Raw genomic sequence first — 21,689 nt, 5'->3', positions numbered from 1 at the left:
GTCTTTCTCTGGTCTGCATCCCCTTAACAATTGTATGTATTGAGCCGTACTGTATTGTACCCATTCTGCAATCTGTTAAATAAAGTTTTCATTCATTCATTAATTCATTCATTCATTCATTCATTCATTCATTCATTCATTCATTCATTCATTCATTCATTCATTCATTCATACTGCAAACCCGACATAAAGTTGCCACTTATAAATAAGGATTCAGTAGGCCAGTGGCAGTCATACGAATGCAATTGGTATAGAAATAGGAAGTTAGACCTTTTATTTTTTTTTATAAAATTCTTTTTATTTAGGCCTATTATTTATCTCATAATTATAGGCATCTTGCATTACGAATTTCGAGTATCGTCTACACGCGTCTATGAATTTTTGTCACAAAATGCAGCCTATTGACGGTCACGCGTGTATAATAGCCAAAGCGGCTTCGCTCTTGCATGAGTGATTATTGGACAATACCTGTTTTGATAGTCCTTTCTATGAGAACCAACAGTGTGGGCTGTTGAAATGCTCACCAGTGTTTCCTGAAAAAACCCCACCCCCTAAAAGAAAAGAGAAACGCCTCTGCTGCTGGCTGCTGCTGCTGGTCATGAAATAGTCGAAGCTCGTCGTGTCCACAATTTGCGTCCATCACCATCGATGCCCGTTCTTATTACAATATTATTATTACACTGTAACCTTAACTTATTGTCACAATGTCGCAAACGGTTGTTACAACGACCACAACCACGACCTCGAGTTCGGACGGAAGTTTTCTAAACTTGGGCTACACCCGTTCCATGCCGGGATTATTAAAAATCGCTCAAATGGTAAGATCATCCCTGCCTTGGTACTTTTTGCATTCGTTATTAAATCAATCATTCGTCGATTTTTTTTTAAAACAATATTATTGGTTGGATAATAACCATAACATAATGCTCAATAAAGAAGCAGGTTAAAATTTGATTATTGAACTTGCATTGCAGAAAGTTCATTAGGTTCATTCATGATTAGGTTAGAACTGTCTATATAACCTACTTAAAAGTTAAAATGTATATAAGTTATATTTTATATATTTTTAGGTGGGACGGGCTAAAAGTTATGCTACGGCACGGGAGAACTGGGTTATTGAGGCCAAAGGATGAAAGAGGAAAATAGAATGCATTTGGTTTCTCTATGATGCATACTAACCAGCTGCTGCATTTTCTGGAAGATTGTGTGGCCAAAAAAGCAGCCTGTAAATCACCAGGCTAACCTGGGCTGTAGAAGATGGCAGCCCACAAACTCTGCCTGTGCATGCTAACCTGAAGTTATATAAGCAGTAAACACCCCTGAAGATTGGTAGATGAAAAAATAGCAATACCATGTCTTGTAGGGCTAAGGGACTTCAACCTTTTCATTGAATTGTGCTGCTGTAATCAACACAACACAAGGATTCAAAACTAATTTACTCTCAATAACTGTCCATTTAAATAAATGTGTGCAAAGTAAATCAGCGTTGTTTAGTTTTTTTTGTGCCCCTGGAAAATCCAATGCAAAAGCAACATTACACTCATTTACCAGATTGAGGCCTAACTAACTGAGGCCCACCCACCCACCCCCTCCTAATGTACAGTCTCCTCCCCATCATATGTACTCTCTGTCAGGATCTATGGGTACTGTACTGTAACTCTAACAGTACTGTATATTTGCATATCATATGTCACAAATGTAACAGTACTATATACCTGTATCTGTATGTCATGTATGTCCCTATGCCATAAATGTCAGACTCATGATGTCATGTATGTTGTGTATGTCATAAATGTCACTATGAATTGAAAATGGGGGACCCTGATGTAAACAATATGAAAGTCTTTCTCTGGTCTGCATCCCCTCAACAATTGTGTGTATTGAGCTGTACTGTAGTGTACCCATTCTGCAATCTGTTAATAACATTTTCAATCAATCAATCAATCAATCAATCAGTCTCTCTCGATCAGCTTCCCACTCTCTTGTCAGGTAACGGAGTAGCTATCTCTAAAACTACACTGTCTTTTACCAAAACCTTTTCCACAAAAAATTTCAAAAGTCTGTACGTCATATAATTGCGTATGTAACGAAGGATGGTGATCTTCAACCTCATCTGTTGCTTTGTTTGTTCGGTGTAACTAAGATGTGTCCCCTTGACATGAAAATAATGCTAGCCACCACACACCAGTTTAGTTCCTTTATTGATAGTTCATGAGTTTGAATATGGCCACCAGTGATGTCATCATTTAATCCTTGTGTTGTGTTAATTACAGCACCATGAATGGATGTAGATGAAAAAATAACAATACCTTGTCTTATAGGGAATGCTACCTTCTTTGAGCTGTAATTAATACTGTAACTCATTTACTCTGTCAAACTAAATTAATGCGTGCAAAACTGTGTAGAGTTTTTTTTACGTGTGTGAGATTATGTGCAAAATAAATTAGCATTGTTCTTTTGGTGAAGTGCCCCTTTAAGACCAGCCTGGTTCCGGACAAATCTTTGCCTATGGTTTTTTATCATAAGAGTTTCTCAAGTACGGGGGCTGACAGCCATCGACCACTGAGCCCAACATCATGATTTTTTTTTGTATTCACTGGTATATTCTGCAGTTACATCACTATGACTAGTATCTAAAATATTTTCTCTGCTTAATGAGGTTGCTTTAGGCCGGGCCTAGTAAGGAAAGGAAAGAGAAGGTGAAGTGAGGTGAAAACAAACTGGTTGCAAGTTATACAACACTGCATTGTGTTTGTCACAGCTATGCAGTATTTTCCTTTCCTTAATAAGCTAAGAAAAAGCAACCTACAAATGGTAGGCTATGTAAATTGTAAAGGATTATCTTAATACCTCACTATACAAAACACATGACAGCATAATGCCAACACACATTCCCAGAAGCCCAGTCAGAAAACAAAGTGCATGCATGTCGCAGTGTATCTTTCTTCTCAAGTAGTTTATTGGTTTTCAAGTATAGAGTAAAATGTACCTATTTGTTATCTGTCTATTGAGGGTTGAACAACTGCACTCCATAGAGAGGCTCACCATTTATTAAACAAGAGTGCAAGACAAGATGCAGGCCAACCATGAGGCAAACATGTTGAACGTGAACTTGAAACTTGAACCCCTGAAAGTGTTTTTCGCACTACAGCAGTGATACACTACACTATACAGACATTACTTTATATACAGTATGAATTAAAATCAACAAAAGAAGAGACTCTTTTGTACTATAGGGAAGCACTGATTCTACTTTTTCAGTCCCGATACCAATACCTGGGCTTTGGGTATCGGCCGATACTTTTAATGTAGACAGTATAGACTTGGAGGACCATCAGTTTGAGGGCATTGGACAAAGATTATTGAGATATAATAAATTTTTCTCCATTATAGAGAGAGAAATGCAGCAAATAAAGTCACTTTGCTTTGATTTCTGGCACGTTAGATGTGTTTCTTGGTATCAATTCTCAGATACCAATATTACATTTTAGCCTGGTATTGGTGCATCCCTGTACAGTTATACTTGTATGTCTTTTCCCAGGTCTCCCTCCTGATTGCCTTCCTGTGCGTGCACTGTGCACGACGATGGAACGACTGGTCGGCGTTCCGCTACTTTGAGGTGGTGACCTTGTGGTTCCTCATAGCCTTCCTCATCTTCTACCTCATGTACGTCTTCAGACTACAGAGCAAGATCCCCTGTATCAACTGGACTCTGACTGTGAGGAGCAAGCACACACACACACACACACACACACACACACACACACACACACACACACACACACACACACACACACACACACACACACACACACACACACACACACACACACACACACACACACACACACACACACATTCATACACATACACACACACCATTTGTTTATGTGAAATATGGGGACATTACATTCTGTAACTAACCCTAACCTTAACATTAAAGGTGTTATAGATAACATTGAGCCACTAGATGTAATTTCGTCAGTCGTCCAATCACACTCAGGCGGGCTGGTTTAAACTTGAATCTCAGCCAATCCCTGTCCTCCGGTGTGGCTCTTTGAGTATACATCTTATATTAAATCATATTCACCAGTAGACCTCCCAAATGTTGTCGTAATAAACATTTCCCCATTCAAGAATGAATGGAATTTGCCTCCCATTCAACAGTTAGTCCTTTACAGTGTATTTGAGAGGGAAAGGGATGTTTTACAGAAGGGTTGTGTTTCTTTTTAGTCTATTTTTAGGAGCCACATTACTAATACTGCAACAAAGCTGGTGCCATATGCTGTGCTGGAATGCTAATCTAGTTTTGGCTAGTCATTTTTCCTTCTTGTATTGCCGCTTTGAAAATCAAAGTCCCCTGCCTTATCAAAGAGAGAAATTAATATTATGGGACTTCATTCAATGTCAAGAGCTTGTATGAACCACAAATTAAGCTAGGGGTGCTCTTCTAATAACCCATTCATTGTACCATACCGGCAGATGGGTGGAGCTGGACTGTCTGTCTTTGCACAGAAAAATTATGGCACATTTGAGAGGTCTTATCACACTAAATACTATTTAAATATACAGTAAGATGGTCCCCAGTGTTTCCCTCAGAGTATGTGATAGCGTTTGGGAATAGTGGGTCAGGGTTCGAAATTAACGGGGGCTTGGGGCAAAATGCCCTCGAAAATTTACCAAATGCCCTCGAAAATCAGTTAAGGGGGGCAAGAAAAGCCCCAGACAGATTACTAATTATATATATAATTATATATATGCTCTACAGTGCGAGCATTTCACTCGTATTTGCCCCTAATAATATGTGTGTGCGAACCGGAAAAATCATTTACTCGCAGTGTGCGAGTGAAGATTACAAACAGCTCCGCTGTTAATAGTTCAGAAACTACAAGTCCCACATTCCACAAGGCGCATAAACGTCCAATCACAGTAGAGTTTCCTGCTGTGACGCGGCTGGTTTCATGCGAGTGAAAGGAAATGAGAACACAGTACGCGCTGGAAAATAAAGTCACGGTACCAGCATAGGCAAGCATTCAGAATCAGACAACGCAAAATATTCAGCCAGCCATGAAGCCCATTCATTTTTATTTTGAGCAAAAGAGAGACGAGGAGAAAGAGGAATCCGGTGAGGCAGCTAATGTGCTCCTATCTTTTAAAGCGTGGCCTTGCTATGACGGGCCCGTCTAATAGCTGGCGCTGAATGAGTTAAGGTGTGTGTGTGTGTGTGTGCTGTGTATTCACTATTACTGTGTGTACTGTGTTAACTATTACTGTGTGTTAACTAGGGCTGCAACGATTAGTCGACATAATCGGCGACGTCGATCATAAAAACTCGTCGACGCAGAATGTTTGCGTCGATTAGTCATTAAAAAAAATAAAAAAATAAACGTTTTTTTTTAATATATATATATTTTTTTTGCACTACCTATCTTTGTGAAAGTGGCTTCTCAGCTAAACCTTCTTCTTCCTTATGATGCAGGAGTTCCTGCATTATGCTGTTGGCACAATCCTGGTCTTCATTGCCTCCATCGTGGCTGCTGTGAAGAGCGGAGGGGTGGCAGAACTAGTGGCTGGTTCGGTACGTAGCATCACACAAACATCCAGGGTGTTTACTGTAAGTGCACACTGGGGTTTCTGTTGGGAAATGTTATTGCCGGGCCAATGGTTTGTCGGACAAATGGGAAAAAGTCCTATATTGACCATAAAACACTTGCAGGATATACATTATATATATTTATACAACAGGTAGGTCCGACCATGCATTGTGATTGGTCGAAGAGTAGCTGTGAAACTACTCATAAGAGTTGTATGGTTTTCAGGTTTTCAACGGAAATTAAATACTTTAAAGTTCCCCTCCACTCAAACACATGTTCTTTATGGTTAACTCCTCTTGAAGGCATGGCTTTGACTGTACAGATTGTTATTTGTGACCGCGACCAGAAATTGATGCCACATGTCTCCATTTTTATTTCACATGGCAAAAGTAGAAGAATAAAATTGAATAGAATAGAAGTGTATGTGCATCTTAATAGGGTGCAGTGCAGGGTGCTCTCTATCTCTCTATCTCTCTCTCTCTCCCCCAAAAGGTATCTGCCAGTGCAGACTGTGTCTCAAAGCGCATTGCGAGTATGGGCGGAGCCCAGCCAAAAAACAGCTTGGAGTCTAGAAGGGCAGAAACTGCTGCTCTAAAGTACTTGATTAGAAATACAAAACAATGTAAAAAAAAAACGTACAGATGTGTTCCATAAACTCACAGGAATTGTGTAAAATTGCCCAAATAGTGAAAGAAATGGTAAGATAGTTCCCCTTTAAAACTGCCTTTTTTCTAGTTCTTCTTTCTATGTTCACACGAAAAACGTCAGAAAAATGTGATATGGTTGGACTTCCACTGTCGGCAGCTGGTGTGAGCTCAGTAGTATAGTTTTATAAAATCTAGATGCAAATCGAAAGCCCTGGGTCTCCTCTGTTTTAGGATTACGATTTCTTCTTCTTACGTCTAATTCGCCCGGTTTCTGGTCCAATGCGGCAAGTTTATTATTTAGCTAATAACACTTAAATCATTGCGGAATTGTAAGAGGTTATGATGCCGTTTAAATGCGGTGACAGTAACATTTTGAACGTTACTTTTCACTGTCCAACAGGGCTGTACCACACACAAACGTTCTAAATAAACAACTAGTCAACAACTCACCCATGAAGAAAGCAGAACGTTGCACGACAGACCCTCTGAGGCAGAGTCATTGATACGATTAACAAAGTCCAATACCTTGTTCATTAAATCTGATGCCATGTGTGTTGTTTATGGGTGTCGCTCTCCCACTCTCCCAACTCCAACTCGCCAACGACAGCACTCGTCCCATGCAATAATAATAATAATAATAATAATAATAACTTTATTTGTATAGCACTTTTCATACAGAGGTTGCAGTTCAAAGTGCTTCACAACAGTAAAAAATACAGGCATGAGCGAGCATAGCAAGGTATGGTAAATCACAGTGTTTCACATTAGGATCTAACATCCTAATAGGCTCTCTATTCAGTAATACAAATAATAAAATAGTTTAAAATGATTAAGTTTAAAAATAGTCTAAAAATTATAAAATAGAACGGACATACAACAACAGTAAAAAATACAGGCATAAGCGAGCATAAAAATAAAAAATGTAAATAGCAAGGTTACAGTAAAAAGTGTGATAAGATTGAAAATGGCCCAGTTAGGAGAATCAACCTTGGCACGATGTACCTAACTGGAATGGTAAACAACTTTTCTAGATTTAGGTCAAAAGTCATCTTCTCCTCACAACAGAGCATATATATGTGTGTGTGTTTGGCTAAAGTGGATAGAAAACACAGTACTGTGCAAAAGTCTTAGGCACCCAAGAGTTTCTATATAAATAGTCTTAGATGTAAATAATTTTTTTTATTAGTGTGTCAGTAGACTACTCTTAGTACATTTTCATTACATAATTTTTTAAAGCATCTTCATGGTTTAATAATGCAAACATATGTTACAGGGACTTATTATAATCATCATATTGGCGTGACTGTATGCATCAAAGGGTTAAATCAAGCATTTTTAAGTGCTTTAGAGGAAATGTCAAAATATCGCGATATATATCGTGTATAGTGATATGGCCAAAAAATATCGCAATATAATTTAGAGGCCATATCGCCCAGCCCTAGCGTAACAGCCAACAAGGGATGCTCGCGCACACTGGCCCGGCTTTTATTTAATGAATTGAATGAAGTTTTAAAGGTCAAAAACTGAAATAACTGGCTAAATGAAACCCTGGTGCGTGCACGCACACACGCGCACACAACACACGCGCACACACACACACAGCAGATGTGTCAGAAACGGAGGGAGAGAGAGATGCCTAATTTCTTTGCAACCCTTTGCTCTCTAGTAACAATATATGATTAAACCAGTTATGATTCCTGCATAAGGCAGCAACAGTGCTTCAGAGATGGGGAGAGATGAAAGGATTCGGTCAAGAGATGGGTGAGCGTCTGTGCTTGTCTTGATTTTTTCCATGGTATCAAGACCCCTGTCTGTACGCAGCCTAAATGCCTAATACTGTTGTTCTCACTCAGTAATACAGAACAAATGGTGCTCTGTGTTGACTCATAAAGGAAACAACATTTTCCTTATTATATAGGATTGGTGGCAACCTTCCCTCTCCTCCAAAAGCGCTTGGACAGCCTCCTCTCCTATTTGTGGCCAAATAGAACGTCTTATCACCTCCTTCATGTTCAATATCTTTATTAAACGAAATGACGGAAAAACAATATCCTCTTCCCATTCTGTGTATGTGGTAGGGTGCTGTCTCTTGGTGTCTCATCCTATAGCCTACCCATCCTTATTATGGTTTCACAGTCTGGTCATTTGTGTGTGTAAGAGGGTGCTTGTGGGGTCTCTGGTGATTCCCAACCCTAATGAATGATGCTGAAGCATATGAAGCAAAAATAATGGTGAATGATGCATAATATGAAGAATATGAATGATGCTGATGCATATGAAGCTATAATAATAGTGAATGATGGATATGAAGCTATAAAACAGTGAAAGATGCATATGAAGCTATACAATTGTGAATAGGGTCGGGGGGGGGGGGGGGGGGGTCAAATAACTTTGAATTTGTAAGTGACTAAAGTGAGTAAACCTTTTGCCATTAAATCATAGCCAATGGATAAAGACATGATTAAGAATGAAGAAGGTATTGTTGCTACGTGAATTACAGTTTCAGTTGAATTAATTGAGGGTCAACTGACCATGTCTCACATTTACCTTGTTGTTGTTGTAGGTGTTTGGCTTCATGGCAACCATCCTGCTGGCTGTTAGTTTGTGGACGTCTTACAGAGTTACCTGTAGTTCCCAACAGACAGGTCAGTGTTCAACATGTTATCACTTTATTCACCACTCTTTGAGAGAGTGGTGCATGTCCACAAATATTAAAGGGTTCACCTAATTTTCTTTTCACCCAGACCCTACTTAAACATTATCTGGCTAGTACAGGCCATCATTTCACTGATCGCTTTAGTATTGAGAAACATAACACTGTGCTGCATCCTCTGACCAGGCTCCAATACACTGTGTCTGTGTCTTCATAGGTTCTACTGAGGAAATGGTTGATTTTATTTTATTTTATTGATGGATTAAAAACACACAACAAGGATCCAAAGGATAACATGAGAAAGAGTAAAACCCTTATTTCCGTCATGGTCCCAGGGCTGTTAGGCCACAACAAAAACACGACAATAATACAAAACTCATACATTTAAAACATTATAAGACTAACCTATCGCTAAAATTGTATACCCCACAATAACTAAAAACTGACAATAACACAAAACTCATGAATTCTCTCTGGTTCCTGAGTTTTTTGAAGTGATCAAAGTCAGCCTTATCGTGAGAACGGTTAAACTTGGCTAGGGCAGAGTCCCTCCGTTTGATACTATCACCTATGGTGTGGTCAAACCATGGGTCTGATCTCTGTTTCACTCTGGTTTGTCTAAGGGGGGCTACATAGTTTATAACCTTCAAGAACAGAGATTTAAAAGTGCCCCATGCTTGGTCTACCTCATTGGCCCTGAGAACTTGAGACCAGTTCACCTGCTCTAGCTGGGCCCTCAGAATGTCCCCTGAGTAATTCTTGAGGGATCTGGCAAAGATAGTTTTATGACCAGTAAAAACATTTCTCTGCACCTTCCTCGAACAATAAATGAGATAGTGGTCACTGACCCCATACTCTATGACCCCACTCCTGGGGATGTTCACTTTGTCTGTAACTAGGATTAAATCAATAGTAGTCTTGGATACATCAGTTACCCGAGTGTGCTCTGAGATCAATTGCTTCAGACTGAACTGTTTACAGAAATTGGTATACACTTTGTGGGTTGGAACAGAGGGATTTGTGACATCAGTATTAAAATCGCCCATTAATATAAGGTTGCAAACCTTACATTATATCAAACATGAACGAGTATCATCATACATTACATTTACATTTAGTCATTTAGCTGACGCTTTTATCCAAAGCGACTTACAAGTTCTGTACGACAAGTCATCAGGACAGGGCACAATTCTTATCAGCTGAGTAACAATGTTCATCAAAGTGTTGAGTGCTACAGTGTAGGTTAAATTATCATAGGCCTTGTGTAAGGTGTCCAGTTATTTGCGCATATAAAACTCATTCTAACTTTTGAACTTTTGATATGATGTAACACTTTTCTCAGTAGAACATATGAAGACACATCTGATTATACTATGAGCTTTCCGTTTTCACAAGGACATGAATCATGGTTTTTGGAGGCTAAAACACACGCCCCACTGGAGTGTATTGGAGCCTGGTGAAAGGATGCAGCAACAATACTATGTTCATCAATACTAAGCCATACTAGTCAGTGGTATAACTAATAAGAATAGGTATGTGATATATAGATATAGATATAGTATATACAGCATGTACAATGCACACTTATGTAAACAGGGATATATGCAGATATATTTATATACATAATATATGGTATTTATATGGACTTGACTACCATATAGTCTTATATGGGTATACTAGAGGTAGGTAGTTATGATAGGCAGTAGATAGGTATAGACTCTATATAGAGTATAGGCAACGGAGTTCAGAGTTCATGGTATGGGGTACGGTATGGGGAGTGTGTGTGTGTGAGAGAGAGAGAGAGAGAGAGAGAGAGAGAGAGATAACATAACATAACAGATAGCATATGAATTGTTAAAATGGGTGGTGTTCCCCTTTAACACAATGGCGCCCGACCACGGAGATCTCCGTGTTTCGATTCCACCCGTTGTGGACAGAAGCACGGATATATCCGTGGCAAGTTGTTTTAGCTTTTATTCCATTTTAATAACCTATTCAAGGTCGCCGAGCGGCACTGCAGATGTACCCTACTCTTTGAATTCGCCAACGTGCATTACCGGCCAGATCCTCTTAGGGGCGCTGTCGCGATAATGGAGTGTGCCCTGTGGCTGAACGGTGGACTATTTTTTTTTACTTTCAATGGAGTTTTCAGTTAGCTCGATTCTGGATGTGCAGCCTGTAGCTTGGATTACGTTTTGTATCGCAGATTTTACTATGCAATAAGGGGATTTATCATCAGCCAATGGACATATCGATCTACCAGATGGCGATCGATAACGGGGAAATGCTTTGGGGGATCCCACCGGCCCACGGTAAGATCTTTTTCACGTAAAGTACATCCCGATCGGGCCTTGATTTGATAGCCATCCATCCGATCAATGAATGAGGCTAATGAGGCTAACGTGGTTATTGGTAATCAATAATCAGAAACGACGTCCCCCACCCCCCCACCCCCTTTCATGCATACATGCTTGAGGATCGTGCCGATCATATGCAGTTTGAGTTTTAACTGTAGCATATGTATAACAGAAATGCCATTGGATATAACGGTAGTAGCTATTAGCCCTTTATCTCGCCTTCCAGGAAATATCCTAGCCGAAATCCTGTATAACGCTTATATTCACGGCGCTATAAAATGAGAACGTATTGATGATTTTTTTTTCTTTAAGCCATTTTGAAGGGATGGTTCATGGTCTCAATTGACAATGAGAATGGACAGATAGCAATACTATAAAGTATAGATTTAGCTCTACAAACAGCCCCACGTCTGTTTACATTTGCCTGTCCTCTAGAGATTTATTAGACGCATCCCAATGGCCCTGAATGTGTTAACAGATGTGAAGATTCATTCAGAGAGAGAGAGAGATAACATAACATAACAGATAGCATATGACAGATAGAGACCATAAACCGTCCCTTCAAAATGGCTTAAAGAAAAAAGATATTCATCAATACGTTCTCATTTTATAGCGCCGTGAATATAAGCATTATACCGGATTTGGTCTAGTATATTTCCTGGAAGACGAGATAATGGGCTAATAGCTAATAACGTTAAATCCAATGGCATTTCGGTTATAGATACGCTCCAAAACTCAAACTGCATATGATCGGCACGATCCTCACGCATGTATGCATGAAAGGGGGGGGGGGGGGGGGACGTCGTTTCTGATTATTGATTACCAATAACCACGTTAGCCTCATTAGCCTCATAGGCCGAACGCCTGGATGGCTATCAAAACAAGGCCCGATCGGGATGTACTTTACGTGAAAAAGATCTTACCGTGGTCCGGTGGGATCCCCCCGAGCATTTCCCCGTTATCGATCGCCATCTGGTAGATCGATATGTCCATTGGCTGATGATAAATCCCCTTATTGCATGGTGAAATCTGCTGTGCAAAACGTAATCCAAGCTACATGCTGCACATCTAGAATCCTGCTAACTGAAATCTCCATTGAAAGTAAAAAAAAAAAGACTGATCCGTTCAGACAGGGCACACTGCATTATCGCGATAGCGCCCCTAAGAGGATCTGGCCGGTATTTCACCTTCTCGAATTCATAGAGTAGGGTAAATCTGCAGTGCCGCTCGGCGACCTTGAATAGGTTATTAACACATTGACGACCACGGCTTGCAGTGTAATATGTGGCTGGAGGACAACGCTTTGTCAACAAACCGATGTACTTTCTATCAGCTATATATATACTTTATAGTATTGCTATCTGTCCATTCTCATTGTCACTTGAGTGTAGGGCTGGGCGATATGACCAAAAACGTTATCGCGATAAAATTATAAAATTATTTTCATATAACTCGATATCGATAATTATCGTCGATATAATGTCTGTCAAGTTTAATTAACTTCTTATGCTGCTGCGAATGTCTCGAGTCGAGTTGATGTCATCATCAGTCCGCGCACGTTAGCAGTTAGCCGACAAGCGGAGTATCTCATGACAATGTAATAAATATGACACTAAAATACTCTCTTCCGCCACAATATATTGAAACGACGTCCACTGTAATACCCCACACTACTATAAACGTGGCCTCAGAATTCACGCCACACACATACTCGGCACGTAAATATATAAAACAGCGCCGTGCAAGCTAGTTATCCTAGCCAGCCTGTTGTTTCTAAGCGGTGTATTCCATGACAATGTGCTAAATATGACACTAAAATACTCTCTTCCGCCACAATATATTGAAACGACGTCCACTGTATACCCCACACTACTATAAACGTGGCCTCAGAATTCACGCCACACACATACTCGGCACGTAAATATATAAAACAGCGCCGTGCAAGCTAGTTATCCTAGCCAGCCTGTTGTTTCTAAGCGGTGTATTCCATGACAATGTGCTAAATATGACACTAAAATACTCTCTTCCGCCACAATATATTGAAACGACGTCCACTGTATACCCCACACTACTATAAACGTGGCCTCAGAATTCACGCCACACACATACTCGGCACGTAAATATATAAAACAGCGCCGTGCAAGCTAATTAGCCTAGCAAGCCTTGTTGTTGAGCGAGTCCTACCTCTGGGTCTCCTTCCGGGTCTCCTTCGCTCTCGGCCATCTCCTTCACTGATTGGTTGTTAGTGCGTGTGCTCATATCCAAGCTTGGAAAATCGATAAATCGAAACTTTGCGACCACGTTTCATGTTTATTTTGAGGAAATAATTTATCGCGATAGTTATCGTTATCGTTTTATCGCCCAGCCCTACTTGAGTGCATAAACCGTGCCTTCATAATGGCTTAAAGAAAATAAAAATCCATCGGTTGGTTGTCATTTTATAGCGTTGTGAATATAAGCTTTATTGCAGTTTTTGTCTCGTCTTTTTTCTGGGAAGCTAGATATGAGGCTAAAGGCTAGTCACGTTATATCAAACGCCATTTCTGTTGTATATATACGAATGAAATAAAACAAACTGCGTAGCATCCGGACTATTACAGAGCATCTATGGATGAAATGGGGGCGGCGGGGGACGCCGATTAGTAGTATTGATTAGCAATACAGTGTGCGTTCAAGTAGCCATTTTCACTGATCGATCGCTTGCGTGTTACAACAATGTCCAATCCGGCTGTAATTTGGGTGAATAGTATCCTACCATCAGCCCATGTGATTGCCGGCAGCATTTCGTCATTATTCATCGGCATCTGGTAGATCGATATGTCCATTGGCTGATCATAAATCCCATTATTCCAGGCTGAAATCTGCGTTCGGTAACGTGATCAAAGATGGAGTATGTTCGGCTGGGATCGAGGCTCATATGAAACGCCCCAGACAGTAAAAAAAATTATTTTCCCATTCGGCCTCAACGATACTGCAGTGGAGCGATGGCGCCCCTAAGAGGATCTGGCCGGTATTGCATGTCGCCGATTTAAATCTGGCGGGTAAATCTGCAGAGCCGATCAGGGACCTTGATCCGTTTATTAATATGGAATAAAACAATAACAACTTGCCACGAGTTAACTCGTGGCTCTGGTCCTCAACAGGTGGAATCGAAATACGAGTTAACTCGTGGTTGGGCGGCAAAGTGTTAATATGGAATAAAAGCAATAACAACTTGCCACGGATTTATCCGTGCTTCTGTCCACAACGGGTGGAATCGAAACACGGAGATCTCCGTTGTTCGTCCCCATTGTGTTAACAGATGTGAAGATTCATTTCTAGAGAAGTTAGTCATCTAAAAAGAAAAAAACAACAACTAACCCAACTGTCTTTCTCACCTCCTTCCTGCCTCCGTCTCCCACAGCAGCAGCTGTATAAAAAAAAAGTAACAAGATGGCTCCTCAATGAGATTGCTGTGTTGCGGTCATTCTTTGCCCCTAACAACAACAACAACAACAACAACAACAACAACAACAACACTCCATGTTGACGAACCTATGAACACCTCTTCAGACCAGAGGTAGTAATGCATGTCCTCTTGGGCTGTGGTGTGAATCCAGAGTTGCAGTTGCTGGTCTATGGTCAGTGACCGGATCCCCTTTGAGCAGTATTATTCATTATGGTCTTAAAAGACAAAACTGATTCTGGATCAGCACCCTGACGTGCTCTAGGAATACTATAGCCACCCCAAGAGTATATTTCTACCCAAAAGTACTTTTCTGAGAGTACACTTTCAGTGTATTTTTGGTCTTCTCATGTGCTTTCATGTACTATTTCAAAGCACATGTTTAGTATGATAGTCATTAATAAGCTGTAAGTGTAAGTTCCACAAGAAGTCAACCAAACTTTGTACTTAAAAGTAGTATTTTGGTAAGCAAAAGTAAACCAAAATACATCAAAAGTATAATTTCAATACTAGTCTTAACCACATCTTGAGTACAACTTAAGTATACTTTCTGAATACATAAAAAGTATACAAAGTATACTTTCAGAAAATATACTTAAAACCTTTTTCCATGTGGTAGCGCTGTCTATGTATATGTTGTACCTTTTCTCTTGACGACATTAAGACTCTTTGGTGCTTCAGCATGGCAACGTTGCCATGTTTAAAACGCTCAAATAATTCAAAAAAGTACTTGAATACATTAAGAGTACTCTACTACTAAATTACTCCCAGTGCCCATCCCTATTATGTGGCTTATAGGCAACCCTTCCTAGATTCACATTAGTTGTTATGAGACGGGAATGGGCCATGTGTGTGTGTGCTGTGAATAGCAACCTGTAATATCTTACTTCAGATGCAAGTGTTTATTAAAAGGCGACTATGCAGCATTTTCAAATTTCACTCAAAGCCGTTATCTGAAAGTTTAGCTGTACGTGGCCATTCCTGGCCTAGGCATTTATCCTGAATTTACATCTCACTTCTCTCATAACAGCACAACCTGAAACTGCCATTCCTAAAGTAGTATACAGTTTTAACCAATGCCAAAAGAGAGAACAGTGTTCATATTGAGTTCAGATGTGCCTGGGTCTTCCCTACCCAATCAGAGAATCTAATGGTGAGAATCTAGTGGTCTACAAGTCATTCCTCATCCACCCATTTGTGATTGAAGTGGAATTCTAACCTTCTGGTCGGTGAAAAAAACATCAAATCAAATCAAACTAGTGATTTAGAAGACTGCCATTTCATATGTGAGAATTGGGATTATTGCCTGTGTTAAAATCAAACAGGTGCTTAGCACTACCGCTGTACTGAGATGTTGGGTTTAACAGCCGCTTTGCCATTCATCTAACGCCAAGTCACTTATTGTGATGCTTTGAACAGACATTGGGTCTCATTCTCCAATGGACTTACGACAAGAAATTTGCTCTCAGGGCTATTTGAGACATCTTATGGATGGTTGTGGGATTCCCCAACCGTCCCTAAACTTGGATTCGGCCGTGACAGAGCAGGATTTACGAGCGCTGAGGAGCACACTGAGACCCATTGCACTTCATTTGTTCATAGTGGCCTTATTTTCACTCAATAAAATAACGTACCCCTAATGTTGGTCCTAAATCATTTAGAGGGAAACTAGAATCATAATCATAATTCAGTTTGAATCTGGACAGTCTGACACTGTGTTTTTGCCAAAGATAAGTTTAGCCTACTTCTGAGGTCCAAGATATTTAGAAATGCTGTATAAGCTGTGTAAGCTGCTTCACTGTATATGCATAACTATCCAGCTACTGTATATGCATGCACCAAACTATCCAGCTACTGTATGCATGCACCAAACTATCCAGCTACTGTATGCATGCACCAAACTATCCAGCTACTGTATTTTAACTATGGGTCTAGGTGCCGTTTTCTACAGTGGCATTATTTTCAAGATAGTTAAAATGCTTTTCTTTCTACTTAATTTTAGTTGGGTTAAAATTGTCACAAAGGTTTTGCCTGGAACACAAATTTAGTTTAGATGTATTGTCCACACTGAGCTAGCTTGTTTCTGCTTCAGACTCAACAGCCATTCCTGACTCAAGAGTCTGGATCATGTCCTGGTCTCTGACAAGGCCACTGATTAGCTTAAGCAACTCAAGTCAAGTTCAAGTTTTGTTTTATTTGTCACATTTAAGGTACATTATAGTGAACTGCTTGGTTCTGTATGACCCTCCTGAAATTGTGCTTCATACAGTAAAAAGTTAAAAGAATAAAGACCAAACACTATACAAGATAATATACAATATACAAAACTAAAATGTACTAAATGCAAAAAACAAAATGCAAATAGCAAAAACTAGGTAGAAGAGGTAGTGCAAATATTTCTAGGAATAAATTGATAAAATATGGTGTAATGTTTAAAAAATGTGTTTAAAGTGAATGTTAAAGGTGAATGTGCTACACGTGAGATTATTATTATAACACTTCAAACTGAAATGATAGACTTTGCTGTATGACAAAGCAAGATAATACTGCTGCACTTTCAAACAGCAGTTAAAAGGTTGAGCAGATGAAGGAAGAGTTCACTAATCGGAGTGCATTTACTACGATTCAACTATGCCGTGGCTTAAATGAGTCACTTAGGTGAGTCATGGAAATATTCCACTCTGGAATGGATACCACCTCTAAGTGAAATTGAATGTCATTCCTCAAGACTAATGACAAATTAAGCTACAGATTTGAGCACACTGTTGTTGTAGCACACCTTCAGCTTGCACTAATTAGCATTTTCCAAAAATGTCCTTTTTACGAAACTGTCTGTGCTCGCTATTGAAGCGTACCTGGGTCTTATACACCTGTCATGAACATCACTTTGAATGAACATGAACACGCTCTGCGATTATTAGAATGTGGCTCAATAAAGTAAATTTGTTCTATAAATATGCCCCAATTCTGACACTGCAATTCTGGCTAAGAAATTAGAACTACTTTGACTGGATTTCAACGTAAGCATATTTCTAACAACAAATCTGACCATGAGATCTTTCTACAAATGAGGCCTCTGGGTTTGAACCCAGGTCTGCTGTATGTCCCCTGGACTGCCAGAGAGGAATCCATCCTGGACCAATGGAGATATTATTAGGCTCAGTAATCAGAGATATTCTATATTAGCAATTACAGGACCATACTAGTCTAAAATGCCAAACATCTTGTCTCCTGTTTTCTAAAAGGTTTTGCCATTGTGATGTAATCCAGTATCTGAGGAAGAACCTTTTTAGACACCGTATTAAGACACAACAGAGCAACTTTTCAGGGGAAAACTAAAACTTTACAGGAAGATAAATGCACCTCATATGTCAGCATGGCATGTTAGTTACATGTGGTGACTTTCATGGGTTTATGTGGGGTTTAAGACACATTTTCAGATACAAATGAGGCCAATGGCAGTGGTGAATCAGCAGAATAATTTCAAAATGTTTCAGTAAGATTATGAAAAAAGTGTGTTGAGGCAGGAATGACTTGGAACCCTCACATCAAAAAGACTAATACAGTGGTACTTGCTTGGCTCATTAGGGAAACGTCTCAATATTGACTCTGAAGAAAGATTTATTTGTGTTCCAGGCCAAACTAAAAGCCAAACTGTTTACATTATTTATTTGAACACTTTTTCTATAATGATATGCTGTGTTTTTCACTGATGGTGTGATGTAACCTATAAGCCTGACCCTTATAGGAGAAAAAAAATAAACACACACACACTCACTCACACACACATGAATCTCACATGTGCAGTCACTTTCACACCGGGATGTCAATCATGTCATCACATGTTGACTCATTAAGGTATAATCGTGATTGCATGTATGTGAAATCATTGTTTTGATATGCGCTACACCATGAAAATGTCACCTGTGAAATCAGGTTAAATATCATGCAAATTGCTCCAAAATCAACGAAAATTATAAAATGTTCAGATGTGAATTTTCTTTTTTTAAAGGCATGATCTGATTAATCTATTTATTGAAACTATGATACTGATGATCATGGTCTAGAATAATAAGAATAGTAGGGGTCATCACAGCCCCAATGTTCTAAACTAGAATAATAATAAGAGGTTGGGTCACTTGCCCAATGTTCTAAACTAGAATAATAAGAGGATGGGTCACATCCCCAACATTCTAAACTAGAATCAAAAGAAGAGGATGGGTTACGGCCCCAACATTCTAAACTAGAATACAAATGAGAGGATGGGTCACAGCCCCAACATTGTCACAGAAGTTATTTAGCATTGGGTGACGGCCCAAGTAAAATAATGTGTTGTTTGTTTTGTAAGTTGTACCTTTTAGCAAGCTATTTCGGTAAGCAAAAGTAACCAAAAATACAAAAGTACAATTTCAATACATTTAATCACATATCTTAAGTACAACGTTTAACATACCAAGCACAACTTAATTGATTTAAACTTAACACAACACTAGTATACTTTCTGAATACATAAAAAGTATACCGCTGCTGTCGGGACAAAACCTCATAACTCCATTTTTTTTAATATATTTTTTTTATATAAATCAACTCCGTAGATCATCCTCCGTGTGTGGGTTTTACAACGTTTAAACAATGGGAAAGCATTAAACCGATCATCTGTCTAAACCTCCTAACTCTATTCACCCTCAAATCTGTGTTCGTTTTTTTCATCTGCTGAAAAGTTGGGTTTTTGGAGTTATGAGGTTTTGTCCCGACAGCAGCGATACTTAAGTTACAAATTATACTTTTAAAAAACAATGATTTGTGTGTCAGTGGTAACGATGGAAACCATTTTCAACACTGACCCTACTCATGTTATTCTAGACCATGATCAGCTGATATGAATCACTCAGGTTTGTGCTAGTGGAGTGGAGAAATTATGAAATGATTTTGTTATGGTTTCTATTTTTGAGAAAAAAACATTTTCTACAGAATTATACTTTTGAATGGAAACCGTGTGTTTTTCTATACATCTTGAAGGAATGTGTGTATTCCAACTGCTAGTTTTGATTTGATGCAGATTGTAAATTAAAGGCTTATTGCACCATGTTCTTTGTGTTTGTTTATTGATGACATCACTGTTTATGCCGTTCCAAAGTCCCAGTCTATGATCCAAATGTAAACAAATGGGTAGCCCCACCACAGAAAATGAAAGGTAGGAATAGAGACACGTTTTCATTCTCTATAGTTGGACAAGTCAAGTGTTCCTTTATTAATCCCCTTGGGGATATTCAGTGTCTCATAGCATGTGGGAGGGGGAGGAGAGGTACAGCATGGGGGAGGGGGGAGGAGAGGTACAGACAGGAACAAATAATAGAAATAGTAATGATAATAGAATAGAACATAATAGTAGAATGTCAGTATATATATTCTTTCAATAATAATAGGGGTGGCTGGGTGGCGCAGCGGACTAAGCGCTCGTCACCAACGTGAGAGACACTGGTATCAAATCCGGCTGTCAGCGTTGCCTCCGGCTTGGCCGGCCATCATACTGGCTCAATTGGCAGAGTCAGCGGGAGGTAAGCCGGTGGGGTGGTATTCTGGTCGTTGTAAACAGCGACTCCTACAGGTCGGTCAGGGTGCCTGCACAGCGAGGGAGGGAGATGGTGAGGGTAGTGTGACCTCCCACACGTTACACCTCACCAATGAGAGTCCGCGCTGGCAGGTGAAAAGATGCTGCTAGCTGTCTCCTATGTCTCGGAGGAAGCATATGATAGACTTCAAGGCTCCCTAGACCGACCAGTGGGGGGCACATGCGAGCAACGACAAGGAAGGGGAGGGGGGAATTGGCATAACGACTAAATTGGGATGGGAGAAAAACACAGAAAAACAGGAGGAGAAAAAGTTGATAAAAAAATAATAATAATAATAGTATACATGGTATATATCTTAAAGGCCCTCCTCACCTCATGCTCTGAACACTGCGTCTCCATCGGCAGTGGCTCTACTTTCTATTGTAGTGGCCTTTGGGCTGTTGTTGGAATTTACAGCCTCAAAGCATGCATAGAAAGTATTGCCAAGGAGACATCAGTGTTCAGCAAAGGGGGGGGGGGGGTGCTTTTGTAGTCTGTCATCGTTCTGAGGCCTTACTACATACCTCTAGAATCAGCCTGTTCAAACTGAAGTTCCACTTTATCCCTGTACCGCCCCTTTAGATAGATTAGATAGATTATACTTTATTGTCATTATATTTGCATACAAAAATATTTGGGACTCAAACTTAAGGTGCAGTAGTGGAAGCAAATATAAAATCACGCAAGTAATAAAAGAGAAACATAAAATACTATACAATAAAACCAGCCCACACCATCTCATCCACCATGTCACCCAGCCCATATGGCATCCACCATGTCACCCAGCCCACATCCTCTCATCCATGTGTTTTCCTGCCACTCTCTCTAACATGTGCGTTTCAGTATCATTCCCCTTTAATACGACTCAAGGAATGAGCCTGGTTTTGGGTGTTATTATTAGTCCTTGGTTGGACTGTAGGCCACAAGGGAGGTGCAGCCACCCAGTCACCAAGCACTGAGAGGGGAGGAAATCCTGGGTGTGGCCTCATATTTACTCCTCTCAATGAAGTGTGTATTTGTTCGCTGGAAATGAGCCCTGTTAGTTCAAGATATGTATTAGACAAGTATTCAATTACCCATACCATTTGAACATGAAAATAAATACACACACACAAGTGCATACCCAATACAAAATAGTATACAGTAAGGTACACTAGCAATGAACACATCAATCCATACATAATGCAGCAACATAGGTTTTCAAGTGTGCTGTTTTTATTTCTACATTTTACTGGTAGTAAACATTTATAGCTACTCTAGAATCATGAAATAAACATGTCATTCCCCGCCTCCCCATCCCCACTCAGATATCAGACCAAAACAAAACAAAAATGTAAACAAAGTGCAATACCAAGCAGGGCTCTTTTGACTAAAGGTTGCC

General features: G+C 39.8%; 1 protein-coding gene across 2 annotated transcripts; it reads left to right on the top strand.

Moving 5' to 3' along the window:
- Positions 1–584: 584 nt before the first annotated feature.
- On the top strand, positions 585–19,786 carry cmtm7 (CKLF-like MARVEL transmembrane domain containing 7). 2 transcript variants are annotated; one of them, XM_084337014.1, is made up of 5 exons: positions 585–818; positions 3,542–3,718; positions 5,480–5,578; positions 8,805–8,886; positions 14,658–19,786. In XM_084337014.1, exons 1-5 carry the CDS (start codon positions 705–707, stop codon positions 14,666–14,668), a joined length of 483 nt encoding a protein of 160 aa, XP_084193140.1. In that variant the 5' UTR covers positions 585–704; the 3' UTR covers positions 14,669–19,786. The 2 variants fall into 2 exon arrangements, with proteins under 2 accessions (XP_084193140.1, XP_084193139.1); XM_084337013.1 differs by having other exon boundaries at positions 14,655–19,786.
- The last annotated feature ends 1,903 nt before the right edge of the window (positions 19,787–21,689 follow it).

The sequence above is a fragment of the Notolepis coatsorum genome, assembly GCF_963971535.1.
Source record: "Notolepis coatsorum genome assembly, chromosome: 19".
In the NCBI taxonomy this organism is placed as follows: Eukaryota; Metazoa; Chordata; class Actinopteri; order Aulopiformes; family Paralepididae; genus Notolepis; species Notolepis coatsorum.
Note: the sequence above shows the minus strand (reverse complement) of the source record. Positions and strands in the feature narration are given on the sequence as shown.

What these genes read in the sequence shown, in the direction of transcription:
- cmtm7 (XM_084337013.1), top strand. Translation starts at nt 705, where the DNA reads ATGTCGCAAACGGTTGTTACAACGACCACAACCACGACCTCGAGTTCG. An exon ending in GTATCAACTGGACTCTGACT is followed by an intron (nt 3,719 to 5,479) that starts GTGAGGAGCAAG and finishes CTTATGATGCAG; the next exon opens with GAGTTCCTGCATTATGCTGT. An exon ending in CAGAACTAGTGGCTGGTTCG is followed by an intron (nt 5,579 to 8,804) that starts GTACGTAGCATC and finishes TTGTTGTTGTAG; the next exon opens with GTGTTTGGCTTCATGGCAAC.